Source organism: Pelophylax lessonae (genome assembly GCF_965119305.1).
Source record: "Pelophylax lessonae genome assembly, chromosome: 8".
Lineage (NCBI taxonomy): Eukaryota > Metazoa > Chordata > Amphibia > Anura > Ranidae > Pelophylax > Pelophylax lessonae.
In genome coordinates this window covers 197,532,455-197,553,495 of record NC_138775.1, presented here as the reverse complement: position 1 = coordinate 197,553,495, position 21,041 = coordinate 197,532,455, and the positions used below count along the sequence as shown (strand labels likewise).

The following is a 21,041-nucleotide window of genomic DNA, read 5'->3' as shown; positions in this document are numbered from 1 at the left end:
CGTAATGCAACCCCTACCGCAGACACTCTGGCAACCAGAGGGGCCTCGTCCAGGGCCGCATCACACAGGTACACCATGGCCTGAGCCATCTGATCCGTGAGTTCAACTAGAGTCGAAGGAACCGACTCAGCCTGCAAGTTGCTCTTAAGCACCTTGATCCATTCTGTAATCGCCTGAAAGACCAAGACGGAGGCGAACACGGGTTTGAGCAGCGAACCTGCCACCAAGTGTAAGTGGCGAGAAAGTGCCTCCGTACGCCTGTCCAACGGATCTTTAAACACAGAGGAATCTTCCAGTTGATTTATTCAACCGGGAAACAGTATGATCCACCTTAGGTGACACTGTCCAAAATCAAGTGGAAATCGAGTCCACAAAAGGATAACGGCGCAGAAAGTGCTTGAGCACCACCAGCATGTGCTGAATGCACCGCCATTGCTCATTCACGATTTCGTTAAAATACTCGGGACAAAGAAAAACCTGATCCGACTTCTGGGCTTTGCGGGAGCTGAAGACAACCCACTTTCCTGACTGTGTGGGCTCATCATCCAGTTGTAATGTTTTCCTCACTGAACGAATCAGTGCATCCACCAGAGCGCGTTCCCGCACTGCGGCTGAGGAGGACTCATCCTCCTCATTATCTGACTGTGAGGACAGGGATCCCTCAGGGGGAGCGTTGTCCGTGGCAACCATATCAGGCTCTGAATCAGAGGACTGAGAGGGCATAGGCCTTTTTTGAGTAGCAACTTGTTTCATAACAAGGTTCACTTTGGACGCCAGAGTTTCTAAGGCTGCAGACAGAGACCCCAGAGAAGGCGAACCGGATGGGCCGGCTGCATAAATAAGTTCAGAGGGGAAATTTCCACTTTGGGACTCCATTTTGAGCAATGTCAAAATTGAGTACACTGGCCCTTTAAATGTTGCGCTCGTGGTCCGCACCGCTATCCTGCGTTATAGCCAGAGTCTCTCTTTAAGGCTAGCAGGTATCCTGACAGGAGCTAAGTGTGTCTAAGGACTGTTAAAAGGACTAAAAAAACCCTTACTACTATCCAACCTGGATAAGTAAACCGCTCTGTCAGTCTGTCAGCAGCAAGTGAAAACTCCATACAAATGAATAGGAAACAGTCAAAATGGCCGCCGCCCATACAGCGTGGTTGCATACACTTAAGATGGCGCCCAAAAACGGCACCAAACACTCAAGGAAACCAAGAAAATGGCTGCTGCCCTTACTTATATGCAGATTTATGCCCACATTTAAAATAGTGGCCGAAAACTGCGCCAACGGTCAGGAGCACAGGCAATGAGTTCTTCAAAGGGACTCAGTACAGGGGACCCCCCAGAACAATGTAACATAGTCACACCCCTTCCCCCCAGGGGGTAGTCGCCGCTATAGCGCCCCCAGCGGGAGCAGGTAGGGCAGGACCTGTCCTGACAGACCAGGGGGATATTTTAGGAAACTCAGCCCTTTTATCCCCAGGAGTGGGCCCACAGCTCCCCCAGGGACACGGGGGGCTTGTTACACTCACCATACTATGGACCGTGGGGCTCTGCTCCGATACAGTTCGCCTCCCACCCTGAGTGGGGGTGCTGCCAGCCAAACTGGGTACGCTGCAACACAGGGCATTCCAGGTTGAGGCGTCCCGGCGAAGCATCTGTTCACAGGCTCGTCCCCATCCGTCGGGGCTCTGTCGTGGCGAGGCCTGGGCAGACCACAACCTGCTCACGCTCGTTAGCCAGACTGGGAGACCGTAAGGATCTATATTATCCAGTGCGAAACCTCAGCCCGGCTGTCGCTTGTAGTTCACCAGGAGGATCCCCTTGACACTAGCTAGCTATAGTGAGTAAAGATAAATAAACATAAACATTCTCAAAAGAAAATAAAAACTGAGACCCAAGTCCCAGCAGGGAACCTAGGTCCTACTCCTAAGCCAGGCAGCAAGAAACTGATTCTATGAGCAGGTGTGTCTGGGGTCATGTGGATAGGACGGCCCCTAAAGGCATGCCTAGTGAAAGCTTTCACTGCCTAGCTACTCCTGAAGAGGGCGCACATAACCCATTAGTGAAGAAACTTCCAGAGCTGCATCTGTCAGAGGACGTAAGAGAAAGTAGTGCTTATACTTCCAGTATGTGAAAGCTACCTTTGAACTTGTTGGATTTGCCATCGCCCTGTCTCCTGGTCATCGTCGGTGTGTGCGACTGTGTCTGTGTGTGTGTGAAGTGAACAGCAGTAACACAAAAAAATCACTCAAAGGACTTGTAATAATAATAATAATGGTTCAATGAACGTGCTGGAGATGATGACGAGGCTTCCTTAGCATTTTTACTAATTTAAGACCATATAGCCTTGCCCTTGATATCATACGCGCTGTCTACTGTCTGTACTGTACTGTGGTGAATCCTGAGTGGTACTGGCTGCATGGTACACTGGTACCTGAGTGGTATTTGCTGAGGGGTACCTGCGTGGTATTTGCTGAGTGGTACCGGCTGCATGGTACACTGGTACCTGAGTTGTATTTACTGAGTGGTACCTGAGTGGAATTTGCTGAGTGGTACCTGAGTGGTATTTGCTGAGCCTGAGTGGTACCTGCGTGGTACCGGCTGCGTGGTACACTGGTACCTGAGTGGTATTTGCTAAGTGGTACCTGAGTGGTATTTGCTGAGCCTGAGTTGTACCTGTGTGGTATTTGCTGAGTGGTACCGGCTGTATGGTACACTGGTACCTGAGTGGTATTTGCTGAGTGGTATTTGCTGAGCCTGAGTTGTACCTGTGTGGTATTTGCTGAGTGGTACCGTCTGCGTGGTACACTGGTACCTGAGTGGTATTTGCTGAGCCTGAGTGGTACCTGCGTAGTATTGGCTGAGTGGTACCGGCTGCGTGGTACAGTGGTACCTGAGTGGTATTATTTGTGAGTGGTACCTGCGTGGTGGCTGATGGTGGAGTACCTGAGTGGTATTTGCTTGCTGAGTGGTACTGGTACCTGGCTGCGTGGTTGTGGTATTTGCTGAGTGGTACCTGCAGAAGCACTGTAATCCAAGACCAGGACTCCAGGAGTCAGCAGTGCTCAGGCCTCAGTCAGGAGGAGTCTCTCAGGACCGAGGAGCGGACAGCGGCAGGCCGCAAGCCTGGGGATGACGTCAGCTGATCATTATAGAGAAGTTAGTTTTCTACTGCTAGTACTACCTTCTAGTGGTAAATTAATTGTAATTACAGTAACGGTAACGGCTTTACCACGGGGAAAAGTAATTGATTTGATTACTCGTTACTTACAAAAGTAACGCCGTTAGAAACGGCGTTTACTTATAACGGCGTTATTCCCATCACTGCATGTGGGCTTGTCAATCAAAGCCCTTAAATGACTTTATGAATTTAGTACCTCCTCTTATTTAGCAAATTGCTGAAGTTAACATTAATGCTTGTCATACAAGGTTTTGAGTGTTGTACAGTTAGGACTCTACATCTAACAGGACTCTACATCTAACATTTATAGCCAAGAGATCCATATTCAGGACACACACTAGGAGAGATCTTACAGACACATATACACACAAACAGTTTTGGAATTCTCTTTGACAAGCTTAAAACAGGTGCTTTCTCTTAGAAACCTAAAGACATAATTTTCAGCTTCTTCTTGAACATGCTGCACCTGGGCGTTTTTGAGTGTTTTTCAGCTCCAAAAACGCTCAAAAAAACGTTCCAAAACGCCCAACAAGTAAAACCCCATTCATTTAAATGGCCCCTGTTCACATCTGAGCGTTTTGCAAAATGCCTGTAGCTGAAAAAAGTACATGAGCTTCTTTTTGGGCTGATTACCAGCGTTTTTGATAGATGTCAATGCCTGCCTCCAAAAACGCCTGAAAAAAACGCCTGAAAATCGCGGTAAAAAGTCGCAGTAAAATTGCGGTAAAAATTGCGGTAAAAATCGCGGTAAAATGCTACGCTCAAGTGTGAATGCAGCCTTAGAGTAGAAGGACCTGGAAGGACATACATGCCTGTACAGCCATGATTTCAAGCTTGGAGTCATTTTTATTATATATAAATATATATATATATATATATATAAAAATTAAGTATTGCTTTTATTTCTTATATTTTTACCTACAATGAACTGAACTGTTATAGTTTTTACATTGTATTTATGCTGCCAATTGTGTGAAAATAAAATTGTTTTTAAATCAGTCTGGCTATCAATGCTAATTACTTGAAAACGCCTAAAGATACAAAACTATTAGAGATTTTCAATATTTTTCAACATTTTTCAACAGGTAAGCGTTTTTTTTTTTCAACAGAAGGGACCCTAGTGGTTAGCGGTAGTGCAATCTGAGCCACACATGCACAGCCGTTCAAGCGGCCAAAGAGACAGAGCCAGAAGGAAGATTAGGCGAAGATGGAAGCACTTAGAGCCTGCAGGATTGGTGACAGCACAGCGCTGCATGGCGCAAAATGTCTGTCATAATGTGTTAGCATACAATGCATGCTAGCACATTGCAGCATATACTGTACCTGCAGGGAGTATGGTGGAAAAAAACATTTAATAGAGTTTAATACTTACTTTAATTAAGAGAAACATAGTTTTTATTTTAACTAAGCATAACAGTAATGTACAATTAAAAGAGACGTACATCATCAGCATTGGGAATTGTTGCTGAAACTGCCACAAATCTCATAGGTAGCTGTACATCTACACTGTTGGTTGTATGTGCCAGTAAAACCTGCATTGTTTTCATCCTGCTAACCACAACTTCAAGCGTTGCCCCTCGGTTTTCATCCTTCACTGTGTGCACCTAAAAAGACAAAAGATTATTAGAGACTTCTCAACAAGGAATCAATGCAATCCTAGAGCTTCACCAAACGTTGCTCAGTGTTCCTTTAACCACTTGCTGACCACCGCCATACTTCTACTACGGCAGGTCGGCTCTGTCCCGCAAAACAACGTACCTGTACGTCCTTTCGCGGGACTGCTAGTGGGGGCACGCGTGCACATGCCGATGGGCCACAGGGGGAGCCAATCATCAATGAACACATGGATCCATCCAAAAATGGCCTGGTCATTAAGGGAGGAAAACCTTCCGGTCCAGAAGTGGTTAACAGTGACCAGATTGATCTCCTTGCCAAAGTCTGCATAGTTCAGATATCAATGTCACCAACCACCATTTTAAATGGACACTAACATTTTATTTATTTGTTTAGCTTTAAAAATGATTGCTAAAATTTTGTAATATAGAGCAGAAACTATTAAAACAAATTCTTCTGGGTGTCAAATATCCTATTTTCATATGTTCATTTATTATATACACAGCTTTTTATGTTGTACAGTTGACATAACCATTAACTGCTTCCCAAGATCTATCATTTAAAGGCCTCTTCCTCAGTAAAATGGTTGAGTAAGTTTGCATTAGTATGCATAATCAACAGTTACAATTTTGAACTAAATGTAAATCAATTCTGAACTGAATGTAATGTAAATATGTCCATAAAAAATTCCACAAGATTAAAAATATGCAAACCATTACATTTGAGGAGCTGAAAAAAATAATCACGTCTGAGAGAGCAGACTATAAGATTTAAAGCAACTTATTGTAAATTAATGGTATGATATAAATATAGATTTACACAATTATGATTATGTGATATGTATAGTTATTTTAAGGTATATTTAATGTTTTATTATATGCTTGTCCTACTGCTCCTCTGTTACTTAAACTTATATCTTTTTTTATTGTACTTGTGTAAATTTGTGTTGTTTATGATCACTAATTTCAATCATTTGTTCAATTATAGCTTTAAAGGCGTTTTGTGTCATACAGTGGGTACGGAAAGTATTCAGACCCCCTTAAATTTTTCACTCTTTGTTATATTGCAGCCATTTGCTAAAATCATTTAGGTTCATTCTTCTTCCTCATGAATGTACACATAGCACCCCATACTGACAGAAAAACACAGAATTGTTGACATTGTTGCAGATTTATTAAAAAAGAAAAACTGAAATATCACATGGTCCTAAGTATTCAGACCCTTTGCTGTGACACTCATACATTTAACTCAGGTGCTTTCCATTTCTTCTGATCATCCTTGAGATGGTTCTACACCTTCATTTGAGTCCAGCTGTGTTTGATTATACTGATTGGACTTGATTAGGAAAGCCACACACCTGTCTATATAAGACCTTCCAGATCACAATGCATGTCAGAGCAAATGAGAATCATGAGGTCAAAGGAACTGCCTGAAGAGCTCAGAGACAGAATTGTGGCAAGGCACAGATCTGGCCAAGGTTACAAAAAGATTTCTGCTGCACTTAAGGTTCCAAAGAGCACAGTGGCCTCCATAATCCTCAAATGGAAGACATTTGGGATGACCAGAACCCTTCCTAGAGCTGGCCGTCCGGCCAAACTGAGCTATTAGGGGAGAAGAGCCTTGGTGAGAGAGGTAAAGAAGAACTCAAAGATCACTGTGGCTGAGCTCCAGAGATGCAGTCAGGAGATGGGAGAAAGTTGTAGAAAGTCAACCATCACTGCAGCCCTCCACCAGTCGGGGCTTTATGGCAGAGTGGCCCGACGGAAGCCTCTCCTCAGTGTAAGACACATGAAAGCCCGCATCTCTGGTCTGATGAGACCAAAATAGAACTTTTTGGCCTTAATTCTAAGCGGTATGTGTGGAGAAAACCAGGCACTGCTCATCACCTGTCCAATACAGTCCCAACAATGAAGCATGGTGGTGGCAGCATCATGCTGTGGGGTGTTTTTCAGCTGCAGGGACAGGACGACTGGTTGCAATCGAGGGAAAGATGAATGCGGCCAAGTACAGGGATATCCTGGACAAAAACCTTCTCCAGAGTGCTCTGGACCTCAGACTGGGCCGAAGGTTTACCTTCCAACAAGACAATGACCCTAAGCACACAGCTAAAATAACGAAGGAGTGGCTTCACAACAATTCCTTGACTGTTCTTGAATGGCCCAGCCAGAGCCCTGACTTAAACCCAATTGAGCATCTCTGGAGAGACCTAAAAATGGCTGTCCACCAACGTTTACCATCCAACCTGACAGAACTGGAGAGGATCTGCAAGGAGGAATGGCAGAGGATGCCCAAATCCAGGTGTGAAAGACTTGTTGCATCTTTCCCAAAAAGACTCCTGGCTGTATTAGATCAAAAGGGGGCTTCTACTAAATACTGAGCAAAGGGTCTGAATACTTAGGACCATGTGATATTTCAGTTTTTCTTTTTGAATAAATCTGCAACAATGTCAACAATTCTGTGTTTTTCTGTCAGTATGGGGTGCTATGTGTACATTCATGAGGAAGAAGAATGAACCTAAATGATTTTAGCAAATGGCTGCAATATAACAAAGAGTGAAAAATTTAAGGGGGGTCTGAATACTTTCCGTACCCACTGTATGTGAGATATAAGAAAAACTAAAGAGGTCCAGAGGAAGTGGTATTCCTGTGAAACGCGTCAACTTCACCCTTCAAGCATCTAGGACACCTCCAGTGGCAAGTTATAGGAAGACTCTAGATGATTGTTTTTGAATACATGTATGGAATATGTGACCAAAAACCTGTTGTTTTTAGAAATAATGTTTGTGTGTATTTGTTGTCTTTTTGATATTTGAATACATTTTTAATTTTTTAAAACATTATTCTGGAGGTATATATGAAGTCCCACCCTTTTCCTTGTTTGTTTCAAATTGATAGTATGATATTACTAAATGAGGAACAATATAATTTTGTCACAGCGTGCCTTAGTTCGTACAGATTCTTTGGTGTGAACTGTGGTTGAAGTGGGACAACTGTTAATGTATATACCGCAGTGCAGTTTACCTATTACACAATAAAACAATCTAAAATAGAAACAGATGTAAAAATTTTGCTTACATTTTTTCAAGCTACAAATGTGTTGTTTACATATTTGGTCAATTCCATTTTTTCTTTGCATGGAGACAAATAGAAGAAAATGCTCAAAGCAGGAGAGAGCATTTTGGTGGCGGTGGGGGCAATGGTCATGACCCATCATGCAAGAAGATAGGGGTATTGACCCTTACTGTCATCCAGGTAACACCTGCTTGACTTCCAGTGTCTAAACAAATACTGTACATACTTTAGTTTTATTAAGAATTTATTTACAACAGTGAGTTTTCATCGAGAATTACCTCATCTATAAGAAAGAGTCGAACTTGCTGAACCAGCATATTGTCTCTCCATTTTCTACTCATTGCGTCCCATTTCTCCTAAGTGGAATAGCACACATTTTAGAATTAGAAAACAGTAGACGTCAAGTATGCAATATTAGCAATAAGTAGGCTGCTATTGGTCTATGGCCACATATAAACCATATATAAAATAAGGCAATGCTTCTGGATTTCTGGTACAGTAACCAATCAGCATGCATTTCAGCAGCATATACCTACATTAAAGTGGAACTTCACTCTCTCAACCAATATTTACAATTTTTAATCCTTATGGTGCTCGCATTAGTAAATAGATAGTAAAGTATATAATATTTACTGGTTTTAAACCCTCTTGGCTGCATGCCAAAGCTAAGGAAAGATGGATTCCTGGAAGTAAATGATACATGAATCATCTTCCCCTACTCTAGATGGCCATGGCCAGAAAAACCAGGAGGGGGGGGGTGGGTGTTTTTCAAAGTGATTTCTCAGCAAATTAAAACGTGGAGACATGAATGCAGTTTTTGGTTTGTGTTCCCCTTTACTGTGCCATGTACTGAAAATAGTGTCAAATGGTGCAGTTTGTGTATCAACTATACATTTACTGTAGGTCAGACTGTTTTGTAGGGAAAAAAAACATTAACATGTAAGCCCTCATGCACACTGGATGTTTTAAAAAGCTAATTTTAGCAGCCAAAGTCTTGGCAGGAAAACGTGACAAAATAAACTTGCTTTTGGCCATGTTTTGCACACGCATTTAGATGCGTTAGTATTTATAAGTGCTTTTTTTTTTCAGAAAACACTCCCCCCTGCTAATTTTTCACTCCCAAATTCCCACAATACTTTTGTAAAAAGATTATATATTTACAGTCTGGGTGCCAGTTTACTGAGGGTAGAGAGAGAGACAGACCTGAGAAAGCTAGCTATATGTTTTTCCTGGCTGCGTTCATGGATCCTGTATTGAACAAAATTCTGCTTCTTTATCTGCTGCGGGGGGGGGGGGGGGGCAGGAGACAGAGAAAACTGAATGAGAAGAAAACCCATCATTGGTACTGGACTCATCCATTGATGTCTCGGCAGTTAACCTCGGGATACCTAGCCAACATGTTTACAGGGCATGTTTACAGTGTATTGGGTCCTCCCGTGTTTCACCAATTTTGCTTCATCAGGGCTGGTGAAGACCACACAGTAATCATCTAGCTTTTCATTTATTTATTTTTTCTATAATGTTTTTTTATTCTGTATGTCAATTTTTTCACAGTCATATTTTTTTGTATTCCAGGTTTCTTGCAACTGGCCAGTTTTTTGCATCCTTACGCCACTACCTGCAGGGGCATTTTGGGAGGAATTGCCTGATGTTGTCATGCCTGAACCAATGAAAGAGATGTGGGAAGCGATTGCTGATGAAATTAGGGAGAAGACGCAGTTTCCAAATTACATCGGAGCTCTCGCCGGCAAAGACACCAGGGTGAAAAAGCCGCCAAAGTCTGGATCACTTTATTTCAGTTATAAAGAGTACTTTTCAATTGTCCTCTTGGCATTGTCAGATGCACACCTATGGTTCATATTAGTTGACATTTGAGCCTATGGCAGCCAAAGTGATTCCTGAATCTTTAGGGAATCTACAAAGGGGCATTGCATATATGAAGTCTTCAGGTTTCCCCAAGCAGGCCACTCCCATGCACAGCAAAGGCAAGTCTTTCACTAGTCTTCATGGCAGAAAAGGCTTTCAGACTAGCCGAAAATCTAATGCTAATCTAATACAGCAGGTACAGACTGAGCTGCAAACAAAAAATCTTTAATTATCGTGTGAGCTGTGCCCATCGTGTTGTGGAGTGGTGTGTACACTGTAAAAAGACATATACTCCTGTGCGGTTTGCAGCTGGATGTATAAAATTCCAAAGTCGCTCCATAATGTCTTTTGTGATCATGAGAGAGGCACCTCTGAACCTGCACCACAAAATCCTGATCAGCATGTATAATTTGTCTTTCTTCTTGAAGAAGGACATTTGACGTTGATTTGGTGCATAGTGGGAGATTAGTGTGTACTGAATATTATTTATAGTACAAAGTGAGATAATGACACGTCCTTCAGGATCAGTGATGCAATTGTGGAGTTGAAAGAGATGATGTCTCTTATGGCTATCAACCCCCCCCCCCCCCACCTTTGTTTTGTTTCCATGAGAAACAGGCCTTGAATATATGAAGAAACATTTTATTATTGTATAGAGGGGCTGCATCCTGGGCAAAATACATTTCTTAAAAACAATCTATCGCAGTTATAGCACAATTTCCCACATGGAGGCCCGCTTGGCTGGGTGGTTCAAACCTTTTGCGTTTAAAGATAGTATAGTAAATGACATGTTTGTGCGTGCTGCTGCTTGGGCTGCTAGATAATAACTCACGGTTAGAAGAGATTGTTAGAGAGTTCCTTAGGGAGGATGTTGGTTGGTTCTGGAGATGTTCTTCTCTTAGATGCTTCAGGTGGAACAGAAAAGTAATTAGATTGTCAAGGAGTCTATGGGATGATAAAAATTACATTACATACTGAAATGTAGACACTGGCCTTCCGGGTTCTGGAAGTAGTTAAAAACTGAGTGCAAGCAAAAGTTCAACAATGAAAAAAGAAAGAAATAAAACAGACAAAGCGAGTCAGCAGTGTGTAATTCTTGGAAGTTGCTGACCGAATCTTGGGGGAAAGTTCAAGAGCAGGATTTGATTGAGCATATAGCCTGACGGAACTTCAGGTTAGAGCTTGGTGTGTATAGGGCAAGGACATTTATTTCTACTTTGATTTATGGTTCCCACGGTTTTGCCCATGGTGATAGGTATTGAATTTTCTAGAGGCAATAGGTGTGTTGCGTGGAAGTTCCGGGACAATGCCTCAGAAGTGAAATAAGATTCATTCCTCCTTCAATTGTGGATATTGTATGAGGGATCCCATTGTGTGTAACCAAAATAGTAGCCGTGTGGCGCCATTTGTAGGGTATCTTGTGGTTAATAAGAGCTTTAGTCACTGTTTTCAGTTGTCTTCTCATTTGCAAAGTGTATAGTGAAAGGTCTGCAAATAGCTGGATATTTGAATACGGTGCTGGCAGTGCGGTTAGTATTTTTGGATTGGACAAGATTTGCTCTTTGGCTTGGTAGATGTGGATCCACAGAAGTACATCTCTGGGGACTGCATCTTCAAGGTGGCGTGGTTTGGGAGTTCTATATATAGGATCAATAGTAATCTCTATTGGAGCCAGCTCGGGTAAGATTGTAGAAAACAGATTGCTGCCATATTTGTGCAACTGTAAGAGAGGGATGGATTCAGGTATGCTGCGTTTTTTAATATTGTTGCGGCGGGATCAGTTTTCCAGACATGCCAATTTTGCTTTGATCCACAAGGTGTCATAGTAGGCATCTACTAGGTCATTCACTGTATCAGTGCATTCCTCCATTTTGTTTTTCATATATTGTACTCTGTCCCCCATTTGCCTCATATCTATAGAGAATTTATGGATCATGGGGGAGAGATCTGTCATAAGAGAGGATTGCAATGATAAAAGCATGTCCTTCATTGTAGTGTATAGGATGGGTTGTCCTGAGGTAGGAAATACAGATATTGAGGATTGCAGAGAAGAGATTGCATGCTCATGATGCTGTTCTGTACGCACTGTGGTCTCGGCCTGGTGTGGAGATTCCATCTGCATCCTTGCCTTGGCTGGGCTCTGAGAGACCGGGGTTGATGGGGGTGAGTTGTGGGGAGAAGAGGATGGCAATCCATTATCTAGTTCTCCTGGACTGGCGTCTAGGATATCTGTGTAGGCTGCAGGTAGCTGTGCTGTGGCTCCATCTTGTCTTCTTCCCTGTTGTGGAGTGGGCCTGTGGAAGAAGGCTGTAAGCTTTTTGGGCACCGCTCCTCTTTCTTTTTGGGGTGGTTATCATGTTGGAATTTTGCCCTGCAGCCCAGTCTCTGAAGGGAGGGGATCATGCTCTGCTTCAGTTTGTCACACTAAATGTTTGCATTCATGGTTCCCTCAAAAGAGCTGTAGCTCTCCAGTGCCGGCATCACTCATGCAGCTCCCAACTCCTACCACCATGCTTGACTGTAGGCAAGACACACTTGTCTTTGTACTCCTCACCTGGTTTGCCGCCACATATGCTTGACATCTTAACCAAATAAGTTTATCTTGGTCTCATCAGACCACAGGATATGGTTCTAGTAAACCATGTCCTTAGTCTGCTTGTCTTCAGCAAACTGTTTGCGGGCTTTCTTGTGCATCATCTTTAGAAGAGACTTTCTTCTGGGACGACAGCCATGCAGATCTATTTGATACAGTGTGCGGCGTATGGTCTGAGCACTGACAGGCTTACCCCCACCCCTTCTACCTCTGCAGCAATGCTGGCAGCACTCACACATCTATTTCCCAAAGACAACCTCTGGATATGATACTGAGCATGTGCACTCAACTTCTTTGGTTGACCATGGCAAGGCCTGTTCTGAGTGGAACCTGTCCTGTTAAACCGCTGTATGGTCTTGGCCACCGTGCTGCAGCTCAGATTCGGGATCTTGGCAATCTTCCTATAGCCTAGGCCATCTTTATGTAGAGCAACAATTCTTTTTTTCAGATCCTCAGAGAGTTCTATGCCATGAGGTGCCATGTTGAACTTCCAGTGACCAGTATGAGAGAGTGAGAGCGATAACACCAGATTTAACACACATGCTCCCCATTCACACCAGAGACCTTGTAACACCAACGAGTCACGTGACACCGGGGACGGAAAATGGCTAATTGGGCCCAATTTGGACATTTTCACTAAGGGATGTACTCGCCTTTGTTGCCAGTGGTTTAGATATTAATATAATAGCTGTGTGTTGAGTTATTTTAAAGGGACAGCAAATTTAAACTGTTATGCAAGTTGTACACTCACTATTTTACATTGTGTAATTTCTTCAGTGTTGTCACATGAAAAGATATAATAAAATAATTACAAAAATGTGAGGGGTGTACTCACTTTTGTGAGATACTGTACACCTCTCATGCTACCAGCCAATTGAAAAAGATTTCAATACCCTCTTAAAACTCCTTTTATTTCATGCCCCTTCTTTCCTTCCTCCTAGTGAGTTGTATATATTCAAGTTGCACTCAGATATCAGTAGTGTATATAAACAATTGTAATATAATTGGATGTTGTCTTACTCTCCATTTTTAGAAATCCTGGATCTATATAGTTGTGTGCACTATAAGATTAGATCCTATTCATACTCAGAAATGTATATATAGACAACTGTTGAAAAATACTTTCCCTCTATGATACTCTCCTATGTATATGTTGCTTTGTAAACTGCAATAAATATGTAATGCATGTCTTCCAGCTCATCCACTAGATGGCAGTGGTTAAACTCTGTGCCCTGTTTTCCAGCGGCCCAGGGGCTGTCTAGGACGCTGTTTCAGTGTCTCTGTCTGAATCCTTTCCGGTCCAGACTATCGGGTCATTTCCCAATCATCACAGGCCCATCACTGCCTCAGTGGGCAGCTAACGCATGACGCCACTCTCCTGGCAAACGGGCGCATGCGCTGGATAGTGGATTACATCACTGCACGTGTAGTAAATGGCATCCACCACACTGACCACCATGACACCGCCTCTGGGATCAGAGGATGGGGGTGGCGCCGTGCACTGATCGCCCAGGGGGCATACTCATTTAGGAGCAACTAGGTGCATACATGGGTGGGAGCTACCCCTCCCCCAGAATCCTTTTATATATAAAAGGCTCTTTTCAAATGGAGGCCTCAACCATGGACATCACTCTGATCTGCTGTGGGACTGATGTGAGAGATTTGGGGTAAGGGAGCAACTAATAATGGGCCACAGTACATAGAAATCTTTGTTTGTTGCCTAGGCCATTATATCATTGGAGGCCGCAATACAAACTTACTGTGATAGGTTAATATATGTCTTTCTATCTAAAAGCAGTTTCTAGTTATACTTTATTCACTTCTTTTACAGATCTATGTAAACTACATTGATATTGGCCCCTCTATTTTCTGGTGCTCTTCCCTTACTCTCATGCCTCAAGTTAGAATTCCTGCGGTGGTCTAAATGCTGAATAACAAAGTCCAGGTAGGCATAGAAGGCTGATTAACCCTTCAACTAATTTATAAACAAGATCATTTTGCATCATACTACTTTGTTTATTCTTGGCGGATTGTTCTGTTCAGAGAAAGAGTAGTCATACTTTGGTTCTCCACATTTGCCCCTTGTGGTTGGAGTTACTTGGGATAACCACAGGTTATGAGAATTCTGGATGGCACGCAATGGCAAACGAATCTCTGTGTTTTTAATGATGCGATGCATGCATATATTGCGATACATGTACATGTATCACATGATGCATGTGATATATTCATGCATAGGTCACTACATTTGCTTATACACAAAATATAGACAATTTTTTCAGGTGTACTAGCATATTAACCTTTTGTTTTTGATGTTCTTTATTATATAATTGTTAATGTTCTACATTCATAGAAAGCATCTGCACTTTAACCATTCACCGTGAAGAAGAAGAAAGTTTGTTGTTGAAACGCTTTGGGAAATCCTCTGTCAGATGATTCCTGACAGTTATTATATGGTTATCTATGCATTGTTTTATTCATTGTCGCCATTAACCGCATAACTTTTTATGATTATTGTTGTTATGTCTTTTCATTATTTTGAATAATATTTTGCTATATCTTTTACTGATGTTGATCTTTATGCCCTAAAAAATTCCATTAGAGGGTTACTTTTGTCCATTGTAGAAAATTAAAAATGAAACAATTAAAAATAATTTGAAAAATTAAAAAATATAAAATACAATTATTATGACTAAAAAATATAAAAATACCAAAAAAAATGTTCAAACTTCAATTCAACCCTCAAAAATTCCAAAGAATAATCTGCATCTTGCCATAAATGAACAATGAAGAAAAGCCAGCTGCTGGCTGTATAAATGCTCCTTTTGGGGAACTGGAGCTCGGCTCTGAACTGCCTTTTCTTCTGCCGTTAGGTCCTGTTGGACACAATCCTTCAGACACTTTCAGCAGGTATGCAGGATTTTTTTCTGAAAAAAGCATATTTAAAAAATTTGTTTTGTTAAAAACATTACATACAAACAAAAAAAATTACATACATATTATAAAGCACTTACCCCTTTTCTTCCTCTGGCTTCTTGATAACTAGTCCCAAGTTGGTGTAAGACTGGCCACTACATCAGTCCATGTCTTACTCTTGTGGACCCTGTAATTGTACTTCTGGATGGACCTTGAGAGCAGCAATCCAAGGGATCTGCTTGGACCTTGATGAAGGGGCACACCCCGAAAGCTTGTCATGAAAATCTGGATGTTAGTGCAACTAAACAAAGTATCACGGACAGTACTCAATTGTTCTTGTTTACATGTATTAACACTTGTTAGCATCAATTTACAATTTATTTAACTGTGTAATTTAATAAAATTACACTTATTTTAGTACAGTGCACATTATTGTAAGTAAGCACTGTTACTGTATATGATGCCTAAGGGTGAGTGTTGAGGGACACCCTTGTAATACAAATGTAATCTGTTCTTAAAGAGGACCGTCACCTAAAGTAAAGGTACTGCTTCTCTTTTCCCCCTTCACCACATTTGAAATTTTTTTTTCTGGGAGCAGTTACCTTTTTCTGATAGGTACCGACTCCCACTTAAGAAATTCTTACTTTTTTTTTTTTTTCAAAAATGACTGTAGTCCCTCTTTAAAGGTGTATACAAAGGTAAAACTTTTATTTTCAGTACTATATAGGGTGTAGAAGGGTAGACCCACTCTCATGCTTTTATTGCTGTGTGCCCGCTGTGCAGATGCAAGCAGAGACGATAAATAATCCTGTGGAGACAAATGTTCTGGGGACAACTGTCTAATGTGTGAAACACCCTCTATTTGGTCAGATCTCCTTTAAAGTGATATTAAAGTCTCTCTTTTTTTAATTTCAATCATTTTTATTCAAGATTGTCATGTTTAAACATGAGGAAACACAAAACCATCAATTGTCTTATAACAGGATCTAGCCAACAATGCTACAATCATAAATATAAGAGTTGGACACTACTTCAATCCGTGAAGGGTTATCACATAAGTACCAAACATTGTCCCCCAGCGAGACCCAGCCCTCCATTCCCAGTGGCACCCCAGTGGGAACAAACTTTGCCCCAGGAGGAAGGGCTGCCCCCACCCAAGGGTCCCATCACTGTCATGTCAGTGAAACTTAGCATTCACTAGGATATAATATATTGCATTGAAGTATACGGGTGGACAGATTATTGGGTGGGGCTGGGGAAGACCCAGCTGTCATGGTACACGTGGGTACCAATGACATAGGCAGAGGAAGACGGAGAGTCCTAAACGATTTCAGGGACTTAGGCGCTAAGTTGAGGACTAGGACCTCCAAGGTAATATTTTCCGAAATACTACCTGTACCTCGAGCCACACCAGAGAGGCAGCGGGAGATTAGGGAAGTTAACGAGTGGCTGAGGAGCTGGTGTAGTAAGGAGGGTTTCGGGTTCCTGGAGAACTGGGCCGACTTCTCAGTCGGTCACCGGCTCTTTGGTAGGGACGGATTGCACCTAAATGGGGTGGGTGCAGCCGTACTGGGTGCGAGGATGGCCGAAAAGTTAGAGGGGCTTTTAAACTAGGGAATGGGGGGGAGGGTACAGATGTAGAATTACCCAGTGGAAAGCAAGTTTCAGAGGGCAGAAATGGGGGCATTAGCGATAGGGTGTGCGGAGCTCCTATACCCAGGGTGGGTACGGGGAAAAATCAAGAGAGCAGCCTAAAAACATCAAAAGAGGATAAATATAACCGATCAAAATTACGAGGTTTGTATACCAATGCCAGAAGCCTGGCCAACAAGATGGGAGAGCTGGAGCTGCTGATATTTGAGGAGGACTTAGATTTTGTGGGGATAACTGAGACTTGGTTTGACAGCTCTCATGACTGGATGGCGTCCATTCAGGGGTATTCCCTTTATCGCAGAGATAGAGAAAGTAAAAAAGGGGGAGGGGTATGTTTGTATATTAAGAACAGTATACAGGTAAATATGAGGGATGATATTAATAATGGAGCTATGGACGAGGCAGAATCCCTATGGGTAGAGCTTCAAAGGGAAGGCACGGCGGGGAAGGTAATATTGGGCGTATGCTATAGGCCCCCCAACCAGAGGGAGGAGGGTGAGGCGGACCTCATGTTACAGATAGGATTGGCAGCAAGGATGGGAAATGTCATTATAATGGGGGACTTTAATTATCCAGATATAGACTGGGCAGAAGGAACCGCACACTCAGCCAAGGCTCGGCAGTTCCTAAATGTTTTGCAGGACAATTTCATGGGTCAGATGGTGAATGCACCGACAAGAAGCAATGCGGTACTTGACCTACTGATTACCAACAATACAGACCTGATCACGGATATAGAAATACGGGACAACTTAGGGAACAGTGACCATAGGTCAATTGGTTTCAGTATTAATTACAGTAATAGGAAACACAAGGGTAATATAAGGACGCTGAATTTCACAAGAGCCAATTTCCCTAAACTGCGCTCGCTGCTAGAAAATATCAAATGGGATAGAACCCTGGGAACAAAGAACACGGAGGAAAAATGGGAGTGCTTCAAGAGCATACTTAACAAGGGAGTGGGCCAGTGCATTCCACAGGGAAATAAATTTAAAAGAGCAAAACTAAACCCTGGGTGGCTAAACTCCAACATTAAAATGTATATTAGAGCTAAAGAAAAGGCCTTCAAAAAATACAAGACTGAGGGGTCATTGGCAGCATTTAAGCACTACAAAGAGTGTAATAAGAAATGTAAAGATGAAATCAGGGCGGCTAAAATAGAACACGAGAGACATATAGCGGAGGAGAGCAAAAAGAACCCCAAGAAGTTCTTTAAGTATATAAACAGTAAGAAAGCCAGGCCAGAGCACATTGGCCCCATAAAAGATGATAAAGGAAAAATGGCCACTGAGGACAGAGAAAAGGCGGAAGTGTTAAATAATTTCTTTTCTTCAGTCTTCACAAAGGAATCGGGGGGCTACACGAAACCCGCTTGTAAGGCCGAACTAAATAATACACCTCAGGAAGTGCCGCCATGGCTAACAGAGGATAGACTTAGAGCTAAACTAGAGAAACTTAACATAAATAAATCCCCGGGACCGGATGGCTTGCACCCGAGGGTTCTTAATGAGCTCAGCCAGGTGATTGCCAGACCATTATTCTTGATCTTTAAGGATAGTTTACAGACGGGTATGGTGCCAGCTGATTGGAAAAAAGCCAACGTGGTACCAATATTTAAAAAGGGGCCGAGATATATCCCGGGTAACTATAGGCCGGTCAGCCTAACATCAGTAGTCTGCAAAATTTTGGAGGGGATGATAAGGGACCACATACAAGACTTTAGTAATGAAAATGGTATTATAAGTAGAAATCAGCATGGATTCATGAAAAATCGTTCGTGCCAAACCAATCTGTTAACCTTCTACGATGAAGTGAGCTGCCACCTAGATAAAGGTAAGCCTGTGGATGTGGTGTATCTGGACTTCGCAAAGGCCTTTGACACCGTTCCTCACAAACGCTTACTGTACAAACTAAGGAAGGTAGGTATGGATCATAAGGTGAGTACCTGGATAGAGACCTGGCTCCAGGGGAGAGTCCAGAGGGTGGTGATTAATGGGGAGTACTCGGATTGGGCGGGTGTGGAAAGTGGGGTCCCCCAGGGTTCTGTCCTGGGACCAATCCTGTTTAATTTATTCATAAATGATCTAGAGGAGGGGATATCTAGTACAATCTCAGTATTTGCAGATGATACTAAATTAGGCATGCCAATATCTTCTATGCAGGATGTGGAAATCTTGCAAGCAGACCTGAACAAAATAACGGGGTGGGCAACCACATGGCAGATGAGGTTTAATGTAGAAAAATGTAAAGTAATGCACTTGGGTGCCAGAAACCAGAAAGCAAGCTATTCACTAGGGGGTGAACCTCTGGGTGAGTCTAGGATGGAAAAGGACTTGGGGGTACTGGTAGACAACAGGCTTGGCAGTGGCATGCAATGCCAAGCCGCCGCAAGCAAAGCCAACAGAATACTGGGATGTATAAAAAGGGGGATTCACTCCAGAAATAAAGAGATTATTCTCCCGCTCTACATGACTCTGGTCCGGCCACATCTGGAGTATGCTGTCCAGTTCTGGGCACCGGTCCGCAGGAAGGATGTGCTGGAACTGGAGAAAGTCCAGAGTAGGGCAACAAAAATAATTAGGGGAATGGAGGACATCGGCTATGAGGAAAGACTACAAGCACTGAACCTATTCTCTCTGGAGAAGAGACGATTGAGGGGGGATATGATATCAATGTACAAATACTGTACTGGCGACCCTAGCATAAGGAACAAACTATTCAGAGAAAGGGAATACAATAAGACACGTGGCCACTCACTAAAACTTGAGGAAAGGCGGTTTAACCTTAAAGTGCGTAAGGGGTTCTTCACTGTAAGAGCGGTAAGGATGTGGAATTCTCTTCCACAAGCAGTCGTATCAGCGGGGAGCATAGATAGTTTCAAAAAACTATTAGATGTACACCTTAAAGACCACAACATACAGGGGTACACAATGTACGGTTAAAAGCAAACACACACGCATCATGGGTTGAACTGGATGGACTTGTGTCTTTTTTCAACCTCACTAACTATGTAACTATGTAACTATGGGCCGGATTTAAAGAAACTGCAGCTTCAAACATCTATGACGTGTTTCAGTTTCGCCGCGTTCAAATCAATTAACTGGCGCTGCGGCGAATTGGCGAGTAAAACAGCAATAATGAATTCCGCCGTCAGCGGGATTCACTTACGATCGCGGCTTCGCCAATTCGCAAACTTATGTCTTCCTGCTTATAGCAGTTTCACATAGCGATGTGGGCTAGTGGATTAGTGCACACATCACATGTCTGTAATTCATCTCCCTCTGCTGTAGGTTCGAGGCTTACCATCTCCACCTACTTTTTTTATTTTCTTTTTTTGTTTATATTGCTAAAATGGAACGGATTACATCATATATATTGCTAAATAATGTTACACTCAGAAGCGCTTGCAAGCTTACACCATTTTAAGTGTTTTTTTGATCTTGTCTGTGTGTCGAATCGATCTTATGAAGGAAAGTACCAAAGGCAAGTGACCAAACCCCTACCCTACTTCAGGGCAAGATGAAACCTCACAATTTTACCATGGTCTTCTTCCCACATTCCATACAATGTTTAGTTCTTTAGCTATATGTGCTTTTTAGCCTTAACACACTCCATTTTTTCCACCATACAGCTTTATTCTGCACAATAGCTAAGTGCTTTGCAACTTCACTGCAGTTCACAACGTCATGGGTTCAAATCACATCACTACACTTGGGATCTCTTTTCACTCTCATTTTTTTAAACAGTTTTTTTAAACTATCTTGAATTTGGGGGGGGAGGGGGGTGTCCTACCCAAATTTCAAGCACATCAATGGAAACAACACAATTTTGATTTTATGAGTGTGGTCCTAGTTTTATCGAGATGCAATTCTTTACATATTTACCATGGTTCTTACAATTTCTTGACCAATAAACATAGGTGTCTGATATTGGACTCTCTCCATATTTCAACAACACAGGCCCTCATAGTCCAACACTACATTTGCCTCACACCTCAACACAACACTGTCACATCCCTACTCTACATTACAACCCCTCACATCACCAGTACAAGCAGCATGCAAAGTGCAAAACTCCGGCCTTGGCAGCTTAATGGGCCATACACTAACAATTTGTCTAGACTTTTTCCTGTAGACTTAACCAAACCATATAA

At 42.5% G+C, this 21,041-nt stretch overlaps 1 protein-coding gene across 1 annotated transcript in view; it reads right to left on the bottom strand.

The window, feature by feature from the left end:
• Nucleotides 1–21,041, bottom strand: part of HFM1 (helicase for meiosis 1) — a gene marked incomplete at its 5' end in the record, with an annotated part of 582,583 nt that overhangs the window by 406,537 nt on the left and 155,005 nt on the right. Inside the window, 2 exons of the mRNA XM_082266347.1 lie at nt 4,618–4,779; nt 8,139–8,216. Of these exons, the coding sequence (XP_082122473.1) occupies nt 4,618–4,779; nt 8,139–8,216 (240 nt within the window). The remainder of the gene's footprint in view (nt 1–4,617; nt 4,780–8,138; nt 8,217–21,041) is intronic.